The 23894-nt window shown below is 43.2% G+C and overlaps 1 protein-coding gene across 1 annotated transcript in view; it reads left to right on the top strand.

The window, feature by feature from the left end:
- klf5l (Kruppel like factor 5 like) overlaps nucleotides 1-15645 on the top strand; it is a 66757-nt gene extending 51112 nt beyond the window's left edge. The window contains exon 5 of the mRNA XM_070882944.1: nucleotides 10902-15645. Coding sequence (XP_070739045.1) covers nucleotides 10902-11080 — 179 coding nt within the window. The 3' untranslated portion in view covers nucleotides 11081-15645. The remainder of the gene's footprint in view (nucleotides 1-10901) is intronic.
- Nucleotides 15646-23894: the final 8249 nt, after the last annotated feature.

The following is a 23894-nucleotide window of genomic DNA, read 5'->3' on the forward strand; positions in this document are numbered from 1 at the left end:
TTACTAGACAAAAATTTGACACTGAGCCACATAAGAAGAAATGAGTGTGGATGACCAAAAACTTAGTCAAAGAGATAGGTTTTAAGGAGTGACTTAAAGAAGGAAAGAGAGGTGGAGTTTAGGGACGGAGTTCCAGAGATTGGGGCCGAGGCAGCTGAAGGCAAGGCCACCAACGGTTGAGTGATTGTAATCAGGGATGCTCAAGAGGGAAGAATTTGAGGAGCACAGATATCTCGGAGGTGGGTGGGAGGTTGTGGGGTGAAAGTGATTACAGAGTAGGGAGGAGCGAGGTCATGGAGAGATTTGAAAACCAGAATGAGAATTTTGAAATTGAGGCATTGCTCAACCGTGAGCCAGTGTAGGTCAGCGACCACAGGGGTGATGGATGAACAGGACTTGGTGCAAGTTAGGACACGGGCAGAAGAGTTTTGGGTGACCCCAAGTTTATGGTAGAATGTGGGGTAGCAGCACCAAAAACAGATTAATCCATGGCAGTCTATGGGATATTATTTTGAACAAAATGGCTGCTGTTTGTCTAGATAAATAGACACTGCACAAGTAATTAATTTAATGTGAAATGCTTTGAAAGTTTTCAATCTGATTAGGTGCTACATAAATGGCAATACATGTTCCTTCTATTTTAATGTAATATGATATTGGTCCAATAACTGTTCTCTTGCTTAATCTTATGTGCAATGTTGTAGGTAAGGTTTCAACTTAAGTAGACAACAGTTTGAATTTTTTAAGTTCTAAAGAAATCAATTCTGTATCACACCCTTGAGCAGATGAATAACGAGCAACACAGCGGGTATTACGGCGGGAAATGATGTAACAGTATGAAAGTATTCTGTTTGGTTAGTTCTGAGAGTGACCTTGAGCTATTCACACACTTGCAAATCAAACTTCTATTTAAAAATATACCATGATATATACCAGCCAGTTAGAGTTCATATGTTTTGCTTCCTTGTCATCCTGAATTTGACCAAACTCACTATTTGGTTTAAATCATTATCTCAGTGCTGACTTGTTGAGATACTGCAGCTTTAGGTCTTTTTTGATGTACTGTATAACTATGAAGCAGAGCTAAGACTTTGTTTTGCTGGAGACCTACCTCAGAGGAGCTAGTAAAGGGATTCAAGGTCTAGGATTCCTCCAGGGAAGGTCATTAACTAATTAACTCCTTCTGGCAGTAGCCCAGAGCACAGAAGGCACTGTTCTCATCTTTTTTTAAATTAGTGATTTGATTAAATTTTTTCCAGTTTTAGAATCCTTGCCATACCACAGTCCCTTAGATCCAGATCCACACATCCATTTCAGGCTGGAAAAATAGACAAATGGATGGGAGACTGCTTCAGCGTTACTAACTGTGAGAATATCAGCTCCATCAATCATCACGATGGCCTGCTGATTGATAGGGTTGCCAACTCTGGTTGGACGCATCATGTTTGATCATGTGACATTTGATCACATGGCATTGAGTGCCATGTAATTTGAGTGTCTTTGCTTGCAGTTTAGCCCTAACAGTTGTCATGCGAGAGGTTTAGAGAACCGAGAGGCCACCCATGAGCAGGCGAAGGAAGTACGTGGTGCAAAGCTCTACCTTTCTACTAGATTGCTAGATTGCCTGGGAGATTCATCTACCATTCCTGGAGACTTCCGGACATCCGGGAGGGTTGGAAACCCTATTGCTACCACTAGCTCTCCCCAAAAGACAGTTATGTCTAGCATGGAAATCATTCCTATTCAAGGCTTATGGTTCAGCCTCATAAGCATCTGGTTCCCACTGTTACAGGTTGCAACAACAGCTTCTGCACAAGGAGGTCACATTTAAGTAAACTGAGAATGTTTTTTTGAAGAAGTTGCATCTAAATAATTCTGCTGGGGAAGAAAGTCCTGGTGTCGGAGCAAGGGGAACTTAATTTGTATGCAGCTTTGATCAGACCCCATAAGTTTTGGGCTTTAAGAGTTAAATTATGAGTACAAGTTGCATAAACTTGGCTTGTATTCCCTCAAGCTTAGATGGTTGAGGGGTGATCTAATTGATGTGTTTAAAATGTTAGCATAGATACAGAGAAGCTATTTCCGCTGGTGTGGGAGCCAAGAACAAGGAATAATCTTAAAATTAGAGCTAAAGTTCACTAGAGTTCAGGAGTGAAATCAGGAAACACTTTTTCATAAATAGGACATCCAGAATTCTGGAAAACCAAGAATTCTCTCTTCCAAAAGGTAGGTCAATTGAAACTTTAAATATTTGAGATGGATAGTTTCTGTTGGTAAAATATAATTGGGATATGGATCAATGGTGGGTCTAGAGAGCAGAGTATCGGGATATGGCTCAATGCTGGGTATAGAGAGCAGAGGTACAAATCATCCACAATCTAACTGAATGGTGGAAGGGGGCCGGGGGTGGGGGGTGTAATAGCTTACTCTTCCGATGTTCCTATGAAATACCACAATCCATTCAGAAATATCAATATACTCTATATTACTCCATCACTAGGGAAGTGTAGGGAGAAAGTATGGTTAATATTAAAAAGTTGCTAGATGCCAGAAACCTTTATTAAAAATATTGTAATCGGTGGAAATACAAACTTTCTATCCCTATTGCCATCTTCTGTAAAATGTGGAAACTGTAACTGTGGTCAAAACTAAACTAACTATGATGAACATTGCTGCAGATGAAACCCTATTCACAGCTTTGAGCGCAGCGCAAAACAATGGCTGTGATAATTATCCCCACAGCTTAAAGCTTCTTTACATATTGGGCGAAACAAGATGATGTGCTACAACTGTGCTGTGCATAAGCCCAATGGGGAGGGAGGGTCGGAGAGTTCTGTTGGGAGCACGGGTCGAAGTAGTGGGAAGGAAGTTTACAGATGCAAATCACATGCCAAGTTCAGATCAGCCATGATCTTATTGAATGGCGGAGCAGGCTCAAGGAGCCAAATGGCCTACTCCTGCTCCTACTTCTTATGTTCTTATGTTTACTTTTCTTCTGGATTTCTAGGATCAGTGCCTGGGAGATTCATCTTCCATTGCAGGAGATTCTTGGGAGAATTTGGAGGGTTGGTAACCTTAGAAAAGATGCAGTGAAGGGGTGGGAGCTGGGGTGTGGAGGGGGGCGAGGGGGGCGCGGGGAAAGGCAATTTTAATGAAGGACTGATTAAAATAGAAATTAAGTTACGACAAGTACTTAGTTAAACATAAGAGGAAGGGTGGGAGGAAACTCGTGTGGAGCATAAACACCGGCATGGACCAGTTGGACTGAATGGTCTGTTTTTATGCTGTACATTCTTTGTAAAATGGCTACAGCTGCTCCTAAAGCAGTAACAGCTATTATTTGGGAACCTTACTGCATGCTGCTCACCAGTGCAGCCTAATCTGCAAATGGAAACCTGCCCCATGGCTATTGGCTTGCAAGTGCACCTATCAAAGCTCCACCTGTTCTCATTGGAGCACTGGCCATCAACTCCATTTCACTATTTTCTCCCGGGTTGCTTACAAACCCAACAAAAATAAACCGGGATTGCATTAAAGGTACACAAACTCATTGGGAGAAGAAATTCAGAGTCAAGCTTTATTCTTTCTAAATGACCATATTATTAATGTCTTCACATTGAATCAGTTTTTGTTTTTCCACTGTTTCATTACAAAATTAACTTTTTGATCTTATTTGATTATTAAATATTCAGTTCTGGTTATGCTTTGAAATGTTATTCTATTTCAGTAATTGGCCCCACAGTATCACTTCCATTTAACTGTATAGGTTAACTTTTATTAAATCAAATCCCTGGGATTAAAGTTAATGAACCAAAAATTAACTCACCTGGGCCTGAATTCTTGATATATACTCGCAGCAGGCAAAGCTCTGTGCCAGGATTGTGAATTCATAACATTTATATATTATGTACCCACAGTAGCGTCTTGCTGGGTACCATTTAGTCTCCCAATGTTCTCCCTTTCTTACCTGAAGGCGCTTATTGTTACTCAGATACAGTTGTACAGGCAATGCTCACCCTCTAAACCTTGTCATTAGTTATGGGAGAGCCTGGACACTGACTGCCAGCTGGCTATTCCACTGTGAGGGGCTTTGAAGACAAACCTGATTTTGTCGTTACAATTTGCCTGCAGGTAGTCACTTGGTAACAATCAGGAACTAGGCCCCTATTTTCGCCATCATTGAACACCGATTTTTTTGGTGCCCAGCAATTTTTTTTTTTGGGCGTAGATGGTCAGTTTAAATTTTCACCAAAGTTTTGGCGCCGGCACCAACTATCAGCACCAGAGATTTTGGCGCCAGATATTTTGACGCTGGTCTACATAGAAAGCGATTCTCCGCCGTTTCTGGCCATTTAGGCCATTTTCCCCATCACCGATTTTTTTTTTAAACAGCGCACAGAGACCTTGGAGCCCGTTTTGAAAAAGCCTACCTTAAGTTAATGAAATCAGCGCTGGCTCGCTTCTATCCCTGGCCAAAGATCCTCCACGCCAGACTGAACAACAAACTCCAGGTAAAAATAAACCAGGCAAAAATAAACTTACCTTTTTCATCGAAGAACAAACTCCAGGCAAATTGCAAAACATACTTCCAGACGATCCTTTTCCATCGAAAAACAAACTCCAGGCACATTACAACATCCAGAAGAGCCTTTTCCATGCACCCGACTTGGCCCGCTGCAATCCCTGGCAGAAGGTCCTCCACACAAGACTGTACAACAAACTCCAGGCACGTTGGAAAGGCTCACAGTTTATAGCACCTGCCCCTGTTACATTTAAACTTATTTTTTTTAAACTACATATTTTATAATAAAGTTAACAGCATTCACTAGATTAACTGTTATATATTTTATTGCCTTTATTAAAAATATTTATATGTAGGTGTAACATTAGTGCTTGTAGTTTCAAGTTAATGAAATAGTTTTCCGACCTTTACCCAGTTTGATTGCAACACAGAAGGAGGCCATTTGGCTTGTCGAATCCGTGACATAATCTCGAAAGATTTTCTAGTGCTGGATTAAAAAAATAATGTACAGGATTCTGGTTAAATGTAAAAAAAAATGTTTATTAAACATTTGTACAGTACAGTTGTACTTAGCTTAACTTAACTTTTAACTTTAATAAATTTTGTATCAAACATTTCAATGAAGAAACAAACAAACAAACAAACAAACAAACAAACAAGCCACCTCTCCTCCCCCTTAGTACTGTGCACCACTCCTGCCCCCGTTGCTGCCTCTACCCCTACCCGTGTCCGTTTTTGCAGACTTCTGCTTCCTCGCCCCCCCCCCCCCCCCCCCACACCCACCGACCGCAAGGTTTTTTCTGTTTTCTTTCTGACAACACATTTGTTGTTGGTGGGTTGCGACAGGGAAAGAGCTAGCAGACGTCATGGTGGAAGGCCCGGGTTCCTGCGGAATCTTCTTCAGCCTGTGGATCAACCCCTGACTTTGGTCTAGGGGTTAGAATATTAGTGGCAGCAATGACAGCCTGGGTGTGTCCCTTATTGCTGCTACTACCTCTGACATCTCCTCTCTCATCTGTCCGGACAGTGTTGCCACCTGTAATGACAGTCCCGCAATTTCTCCCCTCACCTCACCCATTCCTCCAGCCAGTGTTGCTACTTCATGTGTCAGTCCCGCTAATTCTACCCTCACCCCACCGAAGGTTTCCAGGAGCGATCTCGTTAGTTGGATGCTGTCCCCACTCATCCCCACGAGATGTCCTATGTTCGCTGCATTCTGTGTTTCAGGTTCAGCTCTCCCTCCCACCCTCCTCTGCCATCTCTCAGGTGTGGCTTTCTGCGACACACTGGGACCCGCAGCCTCAAACGGTACACCTTGGAATGTCGCGTAGGTTGATTCGCTCAGGAAAGGGCTTGGAATCCTCAAGGGGTTCACCATCTCCAATTCCAGTGTAACCATCTCGGTATTGGAGTCTTCCTGCTCCCCTTCATTCTCCTGATGCAGAATATCTGGACTGACGGCTTGCTGATCATGCTCTTCTTCCACTTCTGGTGCATCTTCTGTCTCCTCCTGATGCACAACATCTGCAAATCATACAGGGATGCTTGGTTAGCAGCAGGTGAGGAAGCGGAAGTGTAGTCAGCACACGCAGTACGTAACATTTAACCAACCCAGACTGTGCAATTTGCAGAGCTTACCCTCTCTTGGTAAACTGGGCCCACTTCCACGGTGGTCTTTTCCTGTGAGATTTAATCAGATCAACTATCCTCTGTTCCACGGGCTGTTGCAGCCTACTTGCCGGACATCCTCCAGTTTTTGACCTTTCCTGGTTGATCTGTGACACCACCTTCTGCAAAGATGAAAATAGAAATTTTTCAGAGAGGGTCCGTCTGCTGTGGTGGCCACACACACACACACATTAGTCACATTTACAGATGTTATTGCAGTACATAAATATAAATATAAATTTAACTTCATTTAAATAAAAATATTACTGCTTGTCTGAGGTCCTGCCACTTTTTGAGCTGTGCCGCTTCGCGGGGTAATGGACAATGCATTAAACTCTACTGCAACTTGGTCCCAAACTTTTGCGAGTACAGGTGGTTTAAGTTTTTTTTGGCCCATTCTCCCTTTGTTTTCAAGCACATCCCATCTCCTCTCAATTATGTCTACCAGGGGCTCAATTTCTTCTGCGAGAAATCTCTTGGCCCTTACAGCTTCCCCTTTCCCTTCTCCGTCTCTCACCCTATCGCCTTCTCTGTACCCTTGCCTTGCATCCATCTTTTGTTTGAAGCTGTATTTTCTATCTGCAAATCCAGCTCTGCTACTAATGGGTGATCCAGACCAGGCAGATCCATCATTTGCAGAAAGTGACTTTTTTTTATTACAGCGCATGCGCAGTGAGTGTTTTTTGTCTAAAACGTATGCGCAGTGAATTTTCGGCGCACACTATAAACTCCATACCCCAAAGTGGACTTTGGTAACACGGCGCTAAAAATAACTTTTAGTTTGGGGAAAGTGCCGGTTTTTTTTTGGTGCTAACGGTGGGGAAAAAAAACGTACGTTAACGTACGCGGGCGCCAGAAACCTTTATTGTGAAAAATAGGGGCCAAAGTCTGTCCGATCCTCTCCTCCCCCCACCTACCCCCCCCCCCCGCCGCCCCCCCATCTCTTCTTAACCTGGGGCACTCTGGTGGTGAATCTGGGGCTTTCTTAGTGTTTGTGCCACAATGTATTTACTTAGTGAGCCGTTGAGAGCATTGAAAATATCATTTCATTCACGGTACTGCTGATTGTTGCTATGCTCTTGTGTTTCACCCGAGAACTCAGACTCTGCCCTGCAGCTATCATATCAAACTGAATGTTTATTTTTGATTGAAATTCCACAGTATTTATTGAAGAATGAGATATTCATTTAATAAAGGAAATAATCGAAGGGGCATTTTAAAAAAAAACTAATTAACCAACAAAAAAAGCAAATATTTGAGGTCAAAGTGTCTCTGAATTCCCTTCACTTAGCTTTATTATTCCTACTATCAGAAAACATATGCTAATATTTGGACCACACCCTGGTGCAAGAAGCCATTCAGCCTGGCAAATTCTCCTATTTATAAAGTATTTGTTAACGTGAGCAGAACCTATTCCAAAGACTCATTATCGGACCCTTGTGTGTTAGCCCCTCTAACCAGGAGGCAGAGAGGCCAGATAGATTTTCTTGCCATTGTTCTGTTGTCAGAAATTTCTACCTCACAGTGCTTAGTAGGAGGCACAAACAAATGTAATGAATGGGAAAAAATCTAATTATGTCAAGGGAGATGAATAGCTTTTCCAACCTGCAAATACAAGGGTTTATATGTGATATCCAAGAGAGAGCTTGATACAGCAAAGTGGCGGTGCATGAGGTAATGAGAAAGCATCACCCATTTTAAAACTCAAAGAATGCTGATTAAAATGACCATTCTTTTCTTTTTAGACTGCCTGTTTTATATATTTTATTTAAATAGTGAGTGACGATGATATTCTCAGGAGTCTTGGTATGAGGCTTTATCAAGCTTTTCCCCAGGAGTTAGAATTATTACTGATAAGTGTGGTGCACAAGGTTTCACTGTCTAGTGGCTAGGGTGTATACATTGATGAACCTGATAGCCCTTTCCCTCCCTTCTTTTCATATGTTAGTATGGTAGTATCTCTAGTAATAATGCAGTTCCCCCGTACTTTCATACAGACATTTGTTTTTCAAAATAGTACCATGGGATCTTTTATGTCCACCAGAGAGGGCAGAGAGGGGCTCAGTTTAATGTCTCATCCGAAAGATGGCACCTCCGACATTGCAGCAATGCCTCAGTACTGCACTGGAGTGTCAGCTTAGATTTTGTCCTAGATTGTGAGTTGAACCCACAACCTTCTAATTCAGACAAGAGTGCTACAACTGAGCCACAACTGACACCTAGTGACACTCAGTGAGGTATGGTTCCATGGGCAGCTACACAGACTAAGAATTGAACTGGAGACCTTCTACTCTGTATGGCAGAGTGCTTTTATCCAGTAGGTCACTGATGAGTCCAACCTCTTGCTTTCTAGTCTAATGATTTTCTGTAACGTTTCACCACACAGGACAGTGAGTGAACTAAATTACCTTGATCGTTAATCCATCTCCTGTTCCAACACAGAACAGAACTGTGTATACATTATAGTCTTATCAGTACACGGAATCTCAAAAGCCCTATAATTTTCATCCACATAATTAAATACACTTTCAGTTATAATTTTCTTGTCAGGAAGCATACCTGGCAACACTGAGCAAGCATTGTTGTATTATCAGAAATGTAAACGAGCTCTGGACATACACAGTTTCATACACTCTCATCTGACGTCAGTGAACTGGCACTAGGCCATAGCACACTGGTGAGATTTGCTTGCTTTTAAATGCCTGACACACCTGCGTGAGTTGTGCCTGCCAACTCAAGAAATGGAATAGCTAGACCATGTTTTGTATATAGGGCAAACAAAACTAGAATTCAAATCCCGCCTCCATGTTATTCCAAAATATATTTTTTTAAGTAGCCCCAAGGCTTTGAAGAAATGTCTCTGTTCCTTGCCAACCCTGGTTTGTGCTAAGTTAACTGATCTCAGCCCAGGTAGTGTTAGAGCCTCTTCAGTTGTTGGCAATATCCTTTAGTTAGGAAAGGAAACTGGCTAGGGAATCTTCCATCTGATCACTTACACAATAACTCCTACTAGAAGTGTATTCTTGATGATAATGGTGAAAGACAAGATCAGGCTCCGCTGTACATGGTCAGATAGCCTGCCAGTGGGTACCTTGTTTTTTTTCAGTGATTTGTTTCTCCTCTTGAACAAGTATGGTAGTAAAACACTGATGCAGCTCCAGAGCAGTATATTTCAGGCAATCTTGCCAGTGGAATAGGTTAATATCCGAATGTAAATTTAGAACTACTGTATACCAATTATTGTGCCATAAATTGGGTGTCTGGTAGCAGTACTCTCCCACTTTGCTCCATGGCATAGTTTCTAGGCATGGGGGGGGGGGAGGGAGGGGGGTGGAAGAAGAGTAAGAAGACCATTGGAGGTTTGCTAGGCAGATCAGGCTGCATGAGAGGTGCTATGACCAGCTGCAGGACTTCACATTCACATCTGCAGACAGAAGTTGCCAGATGTTTAATACATGCTCAGGTCCCTCTTCCTGAAGGAAGCGGGGACAGAGATACAATGGCACCAGTAAATACATCACTACCTGACTAACAATGTTGGAAGCAATTCAATCTCAGTATATTGTGCTTTTAGTGGTACTGCTTCAGAGGAAGCATGGCAAGTTGATTAATGGGCGTCATACTCTTGCCAGCAACCATATCTGCAACCCTGGCACACCGTCGTGGCAAGGACTGAGGGGAAACTATGGGGTGAAATTGGTGTTTATCTGTAGCACAAAACAGGTGATAACGAATCAACAGTCCGTTTTGTATCCAGCCCGAAAATCGCGCAGGTTGTAAAACGCACTGCTGATTCGCTGTTGTCTGTACTGCAGTACCGTTTAAAACCAATTTCACCCCGTCCCCATATCTTCGCAGGGTCAGGGCCAGCAGACAGCTGGGTACAGAATTGTGCCATCTACTTCAAGGACATCTGCAGTTCCTATGTAGTAAAAGGCTGGCACATCCATTGGCAGTAATGGTGAGCTGATCATTGGCTCCATCTCTCTGTGGCACATGCAATGCTGATCTTTGAGGAGTAGTATCGGCCTTTTGGATCTAAAGTGCCCCAAATCATAAAATCTAGGTTTCTATTTCTAAACAGAACCATTTTTATCATGCAATCAATTTTAATTCCCTCCGCCCATTGGGAATGGGATCGTAGCACCTCAAAAATTGCAGAAATAAAATTACTGCCCCATTCTTGCCCTTTGCCATTTTCCCAAAGGCCTATTCATGGGTGACCTAGGCAACCGCCTGTTTCAGACAGGAGCCTAAATTCTAGTATAGCAATTAGGGTCCTATGGCACAATAGGGTGTTGACACAATTTTGAGGTACCAACAAGCCATGCAGGTTCTGCCCATTGGCACCAGGCATTGAACAACTTAACCAGTGGTCCACAAAGGCTAGTCAAAAAAAAATAATTAAAAATGACATTTTCTGAACAGATTTTTGTGGAGCCAGGAGGAGCATGAACACTGCTCTCTGTTCATCAGCAATATTGAAATGAGGTCCAGGCCTCAAAATAGTTTATGCCGATCAGCAGGCTCTTCAGCTTTTGTCTATATTTGGGTAATTCGAAATAGCTCTCAAACACTGGTTTGAGTGCAAGTGCCATGAGCAATTCACTTAATAATCATCTTTAAAATTTAGGTATATGGTCCTTTTCTTGAGATCATCATGGGTATTTTAAGGAGCCACTTTATTCACATCCATCTGTTTCAATTACAGGCGAGAAGCCGTACAAATGTACATGGGACGGTTGTGATTGGCGTTTCGCCCGTTCAGATGAACTCACAAGACACTACAGAAAGCACACGGGAGCAAAACCCTTCAAGTGTATTGCCTGCGGTCGCTGCTTTTCACGTTCAGATCACTTGGCTCTCCACATGAAGAGACACCAGAACTAGGCCAATGCCCATTGCCCAGACAACAAGTGTGACTGATTTCTAAAATGTATAGATGAACAAAGTACTGCCATTACACACACACATATATACAGGAGAAAATAGTTTCATATTTTTGAGAGGATATATTGTTAGAAAAAGTTGTTTAACTGGAAACAAATTATGCAAAACATTTAATTCACCTAAAAAAATAGAATTTTGTATTATTTATTTTTTATTTTCTGAAAACAAGCCTGCTGTCCTATGCCTGAAATATTGTTTTAGAAAACATGAGAACGATAAGGAAATAAATCACTGATCAGCAATAAATTGATATTTAACATATAATAATATTGCAATTTAATTAACTGACGGCCATGCTTAAATGACCATATAATTAAGGGACAGGACAGCACATACTGCAACACTATAGCCTGGGAATGACTGAAAGCACAGTTATCATACAAACAATTAAAACAATTGGATCTTATTCGCCTTTATATTATAGAATGTTTAACTTGTTTATTTAAAATAAGTTAGCATCTAGTGAAGAGAGGAATTTAATATAAATATATTAAGGAGTTTAATCAGCCATTCTGCTATCCCTGTGGGAACAGGCTTACTTGATGGGAGCACAATTTGGTGAATCAGCACTACGGAGTTGTAGCCGTATCTGTGGCCTGTGCTGTCAATACTGGGAGGACAGGATTGCTGAATTTACCCTTAAGGGTTAATGAATTTAGTATGAATGCATTAAACATTCATACTGTAATATCATTCACAGTCATTTCTTAGCTTATGTTGGAAAAACAATGTTTTAAGGCCACATGGGAAAGTAGGTAAAATCAAATACCACTAATCATCATCATTATAGGCAGTCCTTCGAATCGAGGATGACTTGCTTCCACGTGAAAAAGTTCACAGGTTTTTCAATGGTGGACCTAAAATTCTAGGTCCGAACTAAATCTTGAAGGGTGAAAGATGCCTGTGCTTGGATTTTTTAACGTGTGGTAACTGTTGCACACCAACCACCGCACGGGCTTGTTGGAGCTAGGTCTTGGTCCAGTGGCAAGGATTAACCAAGACGACTGGAGACCTGCTCTGCTGCACGGACCTAGTGCGCACACATATCACAGTGTGGGCTGGCCCGTGCTGCCCCTGGGCCCTCACCTCTTCTGGGCCCCGAACTCACGTCCCTCTACAATCTCTCGCCACTCCTTTGCCCCAACCTCGCCGCTCCTTCAGTACCTGCCCATGCTCCAATCACCGACCTGGACCTTGATGACATCCATTTTCACTGCCGTTGCTCTCCTGCTCCAGCACGTGCTGCTCCCTGGAGTGGTACGCAGCCACGCTGCTCCTTCCGCTCCCCGGCCTGCTCCGATGGTGCTCGCAGGCCGGGGTCCGCGCAGACTGCTGGGCTAGGCCGCCACACTGCTCCTACCGCTCATACCACTAATAAACTCAAAAGAAAGGCACTTCATGTTGTAGCACTAGTAATACCCAATGGGCATGGTAAAACCTGCAACAACTGCAGCGCAAGATGATTCAGGAATGCTTCCCTTTCCAACTGTGCATTCAGTCAAGAGATTTGAACAACAGTATACATCATCCAGGCTTTACAGCACATCCTAAGCTCTTAATTTTAGGAAAATAAAATAAATTGGGTTCTCCTTCAATGATCAACTATTGTGAGCAGTTATGCTAAAAATTGAGAAAAATATCTTAATTTGCAATTTTAACCCCTGGATTAAAGCACACTGAATGTTACCTCTGTATTTTGTGCCAAGAATTCCTGCTTAAAGTATGCTGTTACTCTTTTTATTATCTTGGTGTACATGAACTGCTAAATATTGACTGCATCGACGAGGGGCATTTGAATGTAGACAATTTGCCTTAAATACAAGTGTCGGGTACTGAACATTGTGAGGAAGACAATTTTTAGAAAGTGTTGGATATAACACATGGTGGAAAAAATGTTGTAACTACTAATGGTCATTGGCTATCCTAACTCGTGAACAAAAGCATCATGTGGATGTTGTATCCAACCGTTGACTGAGCTGGCTATTCTTAATATGTTAGCTATTTTAAATCATTTTGATAGCCTGATTTTGGTTAAGGTTGATTTGACCATTGTTTTTTTAAATTTCCCCACTATGTTTAAACCCCAATCAGCTGGTTTCATTAGCATTGGTGTATGTGAAGTTTTATCATGGAACTGAACTGACCATCATCCTGATGAAGAAATTTAGTAACCAACAAAGTTAAATGCATGTCCCTCAGGTAATCTCAGCATTACTTAAATCAGAGATAATGGATATTCTTGCATACATCGTTTCTATCCTTGCAAACATATATCCTTATATGTCTCAACACTTCATGTAAGGAAAATTTTGCAAGGTTAACAGAAAAAAATCGAAATTGATATGTTCCAACAATTTGCAAAAATAGTGAATGGCATCAAGGAGGTAAATTGAAACATGAACGAATGATGTGCTCCTATCACAGTGCGTGAAGAGGATACACACCGTTAATTGCGGTTATAAGTCTAAATGAATGAACATACTGCAGTCATTAAAGTCTATCTGAAAGTGCAAAAAATTGTTATGAGGCTTCAGAGGAACTATGTTAATCAGATTCAAATTGGAGGGGCTTGGCAGCTATAGTGATGAAGCACTAGGAACTTGGTTAGAATCTTTGGTCCTGAGATTCTTGGGGCTGAATGTGGACAGACCAGTTTTGCTCGCTTCCCTCCTCTTCCCCTCCTGCCCCCCATTCCCCACCCCCTCCAAGGGGCTCATAATTGTGGGTGGAACACTTTTATACTGGGAATCTGCCTTTTACATAGAAACAGGAGTAGGAATATCCATTCGGCTCCTCAAGCCTGTTCTACCATTCAATTAGATCATGGCTGATCTGTATCTTAACTCCATTTACCCGCGTTGGTGCCATATCCCTTATTAAATTCTCATACAGGAGCCATGGATGGATCTGCTGCCACCTCCCGCCTCCCCTCCCCTGCCCCTACCCCCCCGCCCCCTGACTGTTGAGGGATCCGGGAGTGTGGTGGGAGGAGATCCCGGGCAACTGCAGAAATTCTGTTATTTTTATTCTTGAAAGGGCTCAGCAGAACTCATGCCATTCTTGAGGCCTTTTGAACGACCTCTAACCTTACTCACCTTCAAACTAAGATGAATTGCCTTGTCTGAAGGCAAAATGGCTCCCTTTGGAGCTGAAAACTGTATTTTTTTTTTTCTTCTGTGCCATTGAGCCTAGTGGAATATCAGGCAGACTGGCTGTGGGACACTTCCCCTTATAAGGCTGGATTAGGGCACATGCTGTTGTAATGCCTTTACAGGTGCCAGCAACCCACCTTAGCCATGCAAATGACCCAATCCCTGAGATTTGGCTGGGGTCTTAAACGTGATGCGAGGGTAGGAAGGGGTTTCTGTCCGCCATACCTGCACTGCTGGAATGGAACCCCAGAAATTTCAGGGCCTCAGCCATAATTCCCCAATCGCTTAGTAGGTGAAAATAGATGCAGCACAGGAAGGTCTCAGGTTTGATGGTGAGTTAGCGGATCTCGGTCAGGGTGGCAGTGAAGTTACTACAATTGATCTCAGCATCTCTCAGTTATGGAAGGGAAAAATACATCAGCCAGGTTCTAATTGCTATCCAGTGACTTCTTCTGGAAAGTCCATGTTTGGGTAATGGCACACATGGCTGTGATACTCCCCTCCTTCAGCTTTTATTATACGTGAAAAATGGCCACTTGGATGAGGTCTCTAGTGGCTACTACCAGGTGAGGAACTATAATCACTTTCAGAAGAGGAAAGGAGTGAACCGGGAAAGAAAAAGAAAATCAATCCCAACTAACAATGATATTCACTAATCCTCTGGGAGAGAATTTTACCAATTTAGATGACTCAACTTGGAGAGAGAGTGATTCAGTACAGATGGCAGGTCAAGCAGTTAACAACGTTGATAATTGAAATGTCCGCATGTTGGACTACCATCATTGTCAATTAAGGAGAGTAGTATGGTTAAGATGGTTTAACACTGTGAACAGTAGGAGGAAGAAAATCCCCTAAACCACCCAAAACATTGCAAAGGATGAATTTTGGGTACAGTTAATCGAACATAATCAGCCAACTAAATCCACATTCATTCGGATGTTACACAAGGAGCATGCAGATGCAAACTACTGTGTGGGGTTTATGCACTATTGGATGGAAAGTTTACACTAAACTTGTGGATCATAGCGTTTTTAATTATGCGTTAGTCTTTTATCAACCACCCAAAGAAACAATGGTATGTAAATACTGGGATAACAAGTGATGTATATAATTTTTCAAACTTGTTAAAGTAATGTTTATATTCAGAACAAAGGGAAAGAAAATGGTGGTAGTTTTGCTTCGGTTTGTTTTAAATGTATCACTTATTTTTATAATGTAGTGTTTCACAAATTTGAAGAAAAAAATCAAAAGTATGAATGTTTTAAAACACAAATCTTCCAATATTTAGTGATTTTGGATTTTGTTGAAAGCTGTACTGTATAAAAAGAAAAGGAACAAAATAAAAAAACTGTTTATAGAGTAAACATTGCTCTGTCATTTTCTTGGACTTCTAATTTATTCCAAGTGCTTATTTTGGTGTATAGATTAATAAAACTAATAAATGCAAATGGCCCATAGCATAGCACTCAAGATATTCATAAGAATATAAGAAAAAAACGTAAGAATTAGGAGCAGGGATAGGCCCGTCAAGCCTACTCCGCCATTCAAGAAGATCATGGCTGATCTTCGACCTCAACTCCACTTTCTTGGCTGATCTCTATATTCCTCGATTTTCCGAGAGTCAATAGGGGCAAAATTTGATACCACCCTGGTAACCGTTATGAGGCGGGACTTCCTGTGCCCGGCGCTGAAGTCCCACCCCGGCAGCGAAATTGGTTACCGCCCCCAAGAGGAAGTGGAGCGCAATGTTGCTCGCTCCACTTACTCTCCGGGGCGGGACTCCAGGCGGGAGCATAGGGCTCTCATCTTCCGTTAAAGGGGAGGGGCACGCTGCCGTCTCTGCATCGGGGAGAAGGGGCCACCACTGGGGAGCGGTGGGCCGTGGCAGCAGACCAGCAAAGAAGCGGAGTGCCGGGCTGCAACATCACAGCACGGACCCCACGAAGTGGAAAAGGCAAGACCTTGACCGGTAAGTCGGCCATTTTTTTTTTTTAAGTGCACGCCGCACCACCCCTTTAATTTACGCCCCACAAGCAGAGTGAGGCCCAGCTTGTATCCTGCGAAGCTGGCGTTGGCATTGCCCGTGGTGGTCTCACGGGGCGCTACTGAATCTTCGCTCCGTGGTGAAAATGGGCCGCTGTGCATAGTGATGACGTCCACGCACTACCGGCAGGAGCAGAGCACTACCGGTTTGCACCTATGCTAACTCCTGTAGAACTTCACAAGAGGTAGTAGTGGCTCCGGGCAAGAAGTCGTTTGTGCCCCGTTAGCGCCCCCCCCCCCCCCAATTCCTCCCCCCAAATGTTTATCTATCTCAGCCTTGAATACACAACGATTCAGCATCCACGACCCTTTGGGATAGAGAATGCCAAAGATTCACAACCCTCTGAGTGAAGAAATTCTTCCTCATCTCAATCTTAAATGGCCGACCCCTTACCTTGAGACTATGCCCCCAAGTTCTAGACTCTCCAGCCAGGGGAAACATCCTCTCAGCATCTACCCTGTCAATCCCCCTCAGAATCTTATATGTTTCAATGAGATCATCTCTCATCTTCTAAACTCCAGATAGTATAGACCTAACCTACTCAATCTCTCCTCATAGGACAGCCCTCTCATCCCAGGAATCAATCTAGTGAACCTTTGTTGCACCGTCTCTAAGACAAGTATATTCTTCCTCAGATAAGGAGACCAAAACTACACAGTACACCAGGTTTGGTCTCACCAAAGCCCTGTATATTTGTAGCAAGACTTCCTTACTCTTGCACTCCAACTCCCTTGCAATAAAGGCCAACATGCCATTTTCCTTCCTAATTGCTTGCTGTACCTACATACCAACTGTGTTTCCTGTACGAGGGCACCTAAATCTCTCTGAACTCCAACATTTAATAGTTTTTCACCATTTAAAAATATTCTTTCTCTATTTTTCCCACCAAAGTGAGTGAATAACTTCACATTTCCCCACATTAAACTCCATCTGCCACCTTATTGCCCACTCATCTAACCTGTCTATATCCCTTTGCAGGCTCTTTGTGTCCTCCTCACAGCTTACTTACCCATATAGCGTTGTATCGCCAGCAAATTTGGATACATTGCACTCGATCCCTTCATCGAAGTTATTAACATAGATGGTAAATTTCAAGCACTGATCCTTGCGGCATCCCTAGTTACAGTCTGCCAACCTGGAAATGGCCCGTTTATCCCTACTCTATTTTCTGCCTGTTAACCAATCATCTATTCATGCTAATATATTACCCTAAACTCCCGAACCCTTACCTTGTGGAACAATCTTTTATGTGGCACCTTATCAAATGCCTTTTGGAAATCCAAATAAACTACATCCACTGGTTCCTCTTTATCTATCCAGCTTGTTCCATGCTCAAACATCTCTAATAAATTTGTTAAACACTATGGGCTAGAACTTCTCCCCCGATCGCCGATGTAATGCCCAGTTACCGCCCGTTTCGTGAAGTAGCACCCTGTACCGCCCATTTCACTTCACGATTTTCGCCGCTGGTAATTTTGACCTACCATTTCGACCTACCACTGCTGCAAAGCACCTGCCCATATTGGACCCCCAGAATCGCGGAAAATTCCTTATCAGCGCTAATTTCAATTAAAACATTGTTTTAAGGCCCATTACCGCCCGTTATCGCTGCAATCAGAACCGCCTATTTCTGAAGTATTTACTTGACTTGGGCCCAGCATTATGCCTTGCTCCATTTTCTTTTCATCTTTACAGTGGGCCAGAAGATCGATGTTAATGAAGAAAACCTTTCTTGGGGTATGGTACAACAGGCACCAAATGCCCACTGGTACATCACCCCAATGGCTATTTTTATTTGGTGTTCTTGATATGCAAATTAGTCGCATTGCAATTTGTAAAAAAGTTTTTAGGTTTTCCAGCAAATCTTCTCTTTGAGTGCTCGGATGCTGATACATTTGGGCCAGTACTTCAGTGTGTGAGTCCAGTTAATATAAGCAGGCTTTTCAATTGGAATGACATCCTGGCCATGCTTGATCCTATAGTTGCTCAACAAAGTCAGGAGTCAGAACCTTGGTTTATTGCACCTTACCCCTACCCCCCCCTACACCTCACCTCCCCAGCCCAGCCAAGGAGCGCTAAGGCCATTGTAGAGTCCACACTGGCACCGGAGTCAGGAGTCAGAACCTTGGCTGATTTATTGCACCTTACCCCGCCCCCCTCCACCCACCCCAACACCACCTCCCCTCCCTCGCCATGTCTTGATAGCTGCCGTGAATTCAGAGACGCACTGAACTCAGATGCTCCCAATCGAAACATTATTTAAAAAATAAAACCAATTGGATTGAAGATGTTTTGCATCTGTTTGAATGGAGTAAATGACCAGTAACATGCCGAGGAGCTGATTTTGTGCGTGGTAGGTAATGTATTTTGTAAAATATATAACACCACTCCGGAAGAAGCCATTGGAGTCATGCCCACTGAGCTATTCATTGCTAAACATGAATTATTTCCAGGAAGTTTTCTCCCCCCCCGACCTCCCCTTTACTGATGCTGGCTGTAGCGGGGCCACGGAAGGCGGAGTGGTTGTGTCCATGTAATAGGGTCTCATCCAAGTCACTGTCTGTGTAGAATGACCTGAGGGGGGTGGGAGGAGAAGGGAATCAGTCACTGGTGTTTAGAGCAACCTGAGAGGGGGAGAAGAAGGGTGTAAGTCACTGTGTGTATAAGGAGACCTGAGGAGGGGGTGGAAAAAAGGGTGTCAGTCGTAGGGGCTAGACTTTCCATTTTGCTGGCTATCGCCCAAAAAATGGGCGATGTTCCAGCCTTAGTGATGTGTCAGCCTTCATGATCGCTGGAACATCGACCACTTTTTGGACCGCGACTTTCGGCTCAGCGATAACCCCGCGATGCGAAAAGGGCCCAGCGATAGCCCAGCGATGTGGAAGGCAAAGCTTACTGAGTAACGGCCTTCTGCACATGCGATTTTTTGGGGGTAAACAGGTTTTCCCACGTTTCAGGAGGTCAGGAGTCATCCACACATGTGCAGAAGGGAAAGGGAGGGGGAGGAGAGAGAGAGAGAGGAGATAGAGAGGAGAGGAAAGAGGAAAGAGAAAAAGAAAGAGAGAGAGAGAGAGAAAGAAATTATAAGCCCCTTGTTTAAGCAACCTCCTCTCTTCCTCCGACGTTCAAAATGGCATCCATAGGGCCAAGTTCTGTGAAGAAGGCCAGGAGAAAGCAGATTTTCTCCAGCGATGTCCTCGGCGAGCGATCAGCCCGGTGATGTGTGGGCAATGTGCCAAAAGTTGCGCTGGGCGATGTGTGGGTGATCATCTCAGCGATCATCTCGGCGATGTGAGCCGAAAGTTGGGCGATCAATTTTCCAGTGATATTCCGACCCAACTTTGCACTTTTGAAGCAAAATGGGCGATAGCCTGCCTTTTTGTGCGATATATGGGCACTAGCCCAGCGATGTGAGATGGAAAGTCTAGTTCCTAGGTATACATCCAAGTAACCATTCTTCACGTGGCTTGACAGTGTGGTCATGGGGCTATTCAACTGTAGCAGGTGTGACAACTGTAATGTATACACCTGTGAGAATGCTCACAGGTTGGTAGAGCTGTTCCATTGTGAGTGGCTTACACAGTTATGTAATGTTCACAAACTCAAGAAAACCCCAGTCAGTTGGGTCCAGGTCATTCAAGATGAGGTATGAGTTTACAAGGGACACCGTCAATCACACATTTAAAGTTGTGTTTCCTAAACATTGTCAAATGGGATATATTTTCACCTTCCCAGAAGTGAGTGAGGCACAGCAGAAGAATGGTTTAGTTGAATAAAATTTTATATAAAACTTGTAATTTGTATTAAACTTGAACAATGTAATAAAATAACATTCTTTATGAATACAAATTTTGGCAACAAAAAACATTATGAACAACAAACAGCAACAACAACAACAACAACATCAACAACAGTATAAACACCACTGAAAATGCCGTGCACCCTCCCACAATTCTACCTGCGGCCACCTTTTCCAATACCATTTCTCCCCAATCCCCCCCCCCACGACCTTTGGCCCTGACCCCCTCCTCTTCCTCCCGCTAACAATACCCCTGGCCCTGCGCATGTCGGGACCAGTACGTCGTGCACCAGCAGAGCACCTCAAGCGTGACTGCTGAGCGGGGGGTCGGGAGGGTGTGAGAAAGGCAGCGCTATGTTTGGGGGTTCTGGAGAAGATAGAGGTGCTAAGGACCCATCTTCAAAGTCGGAAGAAACTAGTTCCTCCCAACAATCGGGTGCTGTCACCATTGGTACCTAGGGGTGCAGTGCCATATCCCACGACCATCGATTGCCGCATTGCATTGGCATTGACAGTCCGGGTGTTCTCCCTCACCGAGACAATCAGCTCCGCCATGTCCTCCGATTGACAGACTGCTAAAGCCACGATGTTTTCGGACAACCCAGCAATGGCCTGGACGAGCTCTTGAATCAAGTCGATGCTCATCCTGGACAGTACCACCATGTCCAGACTAGCATCTACCTGTCGCGCAGCATTCCCACTTTGGCGGATCAGCTGCCACGGATTCACCACGAGGGTCGGTGTGTGCTTTTGCAGTCCGCTTGGTCCCGCTTCCTCGGACCGGAATCCAGGAAAGTTGGATTCCGACGAGGAACAGGTGGCCGCAGGTAGAAAGGACCCTTGAAGTCCCGCCACCCCTCCCTCCTCATGCCCCACCACCGTTACAACGCTTTGAGGAATGTTCTCCTCCAGCTCCTCCAGCACCATCTCTCCGTCTCCTCCACCACCATCTCTTCATTTATTCTTCCCTGTAACGAGTCCTCTCTGGGAGGGGCAGGAGGCTCCACCTGTGCAACTGTAAAAATGTAACATTAATGGTTGGTGACAGGGGAGGGGAGGGGTCAGAGGTAACACCAGATCAATTCACGTTGCGTAGGCTTATGTGGAGAACAAACATTTTTTACCTAGCATCATTACATGAAAGTATCGTAAGCAAAGTATAGAGAAAGTACATGACATAACAAAATTTGAGTCCAAACAGTGGCAGAGTGTGATCAACCAATAAATCATGTCATAACTAACAACATTTCTTGCTCCCAGCATTACATTATATTCTACATTACATTGCCATAAGATTGAATTACATGACCACAGTATAGTCCAGGGATTATGCAGACTTACCCTCCGGGTGAACTGGTTCAGCACCAACACACGTGGTGGTGGTGCGATCATTCGCCCTCAGGGCTGCAACATGTTCCTCGAGGTCCGTGAGAGGAATAGTGTTGGGCGGACCACCGGCCGTTTTGCGGAGCTCCGCCCTATTGCTGGCTAGTTTTTTCTACAAAGGTGACAAAAAATGTGTGAACTAATTTGACAGCTACTAATATGAAACACACATATAAATACATACACATACACATATATATATTGGGGTTGTGTACCTATATATATTTAGGTACACATATATATGTATATATGTTGAACACATGTAAATGTTGCATGATGAACACATGCAAATACAGAAGACTAACGCAACGAGATCGATGATTTGAAATAAAAATGACACCAAGCTTTACAACAAAATAAAACATGGCACTACTTAAGAATTAATCGTCAATGCATGATAAAAGTTAGTACATACTCTTGCAGACCCAACGGTGTCATTCCACCGTTTGCGGCACTGGTTTGGCCCTGCATCATGGGCGCGACGGAGGACACCGCCTCAGCGATCTCTCGCCATAACCGCTGATACACGAACGGTGATGGTTTGCCTCGCCCACCTCGTGTTAACTGATTCCAACGGGCCTCCATGTCACCCACCAATGACTCCTGGGCTTCCTCCAAAAAACGAGTGTCCCTTTTCCTCCCACCTAACGTGCTCTCCACTTCCATGGCTTGATTTTCCATTTTGTTGATATTTATTTTTATATATATATATATATTTGAATTTAATGAATTAATTATTATTATTCTTTAAGATTTTAAGATCTATTATTGTTATAATTATCACTAGTTATATTATTAATGATATTATTTTATATTATGATATTAATTGTAAATATACTGAATATAATCAATGTACTCCTCAAAACACCTCACAAATTCTCTCACAGCTCCTCTCTCACTGACCTCAACCAACATCTGCAGCTTCAAGATGTCCAATGCTGTCCTACTCTTCTCTCTGCATGTGCAGGGTGACCCTTGACCCCGAAATCGTGGGAGAATGACCGTGCATGCGCAGAGAAGGTTTTCCGGCCATTTTCTGCAGTGGTTCTGCTTCCTCTACTAAAGGTAAAGAGATCGCCGACTTATCTCCCGTTTTCGCCGCCCGTTCCAGTCCACCATTGCTAGGCTTCGCCCCCGCCATCGAGGACCCAAAAACCGTGGGAGCGCGCACCAGCGGCATTCCGGCGGTTAAAAAGACGCAACCACTAGAATACCGCTAAGGATCAGGCGTCAGCTATTGGAGGGGAAATTCTAGCCCCATTTCCCTTTCATAAAGCCATGTTGACTCTGCCTAATAATATTAAGATTCTCTAAATGCTCTGTTACCACTTCCTTAATAATGGATTCCAACATTTTTCCGACAACTGATGTCAGGCTAACTGGCCAGTCATACCCCATTTTCTCTCCCCCTCCTTTCTTTAAAAGCAGGGTTACATTTGCTGCCTTCCAATCTGCTGGAACCATTCTAGAAACTAGTGAATTTTGGAAGATCACAACCAATGCATCCACTATTTCTGCAGCCACCTCTTTTAGAACCCTAGGATGTAGGCCATCAGGTCCAGGGGATTTGTCGGCTTTTAGTCCCATTAGTTTTGCAAATACTCTTTCTCTATTGATATTAATTACTTCAAGTTCCTCACTCTTATTAGCCCCTTGTTTCCTCACTATTTTTGGTTGCTTTTTGTGTCTTCTATTGTGAAGGCATATACAAAAGATTGTTTAAAGTCTCTGCAATTTCCTTATTCCCCATTATGATTTTCCTGTCTCAGCCTCTAAGGGACCAATGTTTACTTTTGCTACTCTATTCATTTGTCCATATTTGTAGAAGCTCTTACAATCTGTTTTATATTTCTTGCAAGTTTACTCTTATTCTATTTTCTCCCTTTTAATCAATTTTTTGGTCATCCTTTGCTGGTTTCTAAACTTCTCTCAATCCTCAGACTTACTAATATTCTTTGCAACATTATAAACCTCTTCCTTTAAATAATGCAATCATTAACTTCCATAGTTAGCCATGGATGTATCACTTTTCCCATGGAGTTTTTATTTATCAATGGAATGTATGTTCATTGAGAATTTTGGAACATTTCTTTAACTGTTTGCCACTGCTAATCTACCCTCATACCTTTTAATCTAATTTCCTAATCTACCTTAGCCAACTCGCCTCTCATACTTATGTAGTTAGCTTTATTTAAGTTTAAGACTCTCATTTCGGATTTAAGTATTTCACTCTCAAACCTAATGTGAAATATTATCATCTCTTCCCCAGTGGATCATTTAGTATGAGATTGCTAATTAACCCTGTCTCATTACACAATGCAAGATCTAAAATAGCCTGTTCCCTCATTGGTTCCACGACACTGTCTCAAATGC

This window comes from Pristiophorus japonicus, chromosome 6, assembly GCF_044704955.1.
Source record: "Pristiophorus japonicus isolate sPriJap1 chromosome 6, sPriJap1.hap1, whole genome shotgun sequence".
NCBI classification, from domain to species: domain Eukaryota; kingdom Metazoa; phylum Chordata; class Chondrichthyes; family Pristiophoridae; genus Pristiophorus; species Pristiophorus japonicus.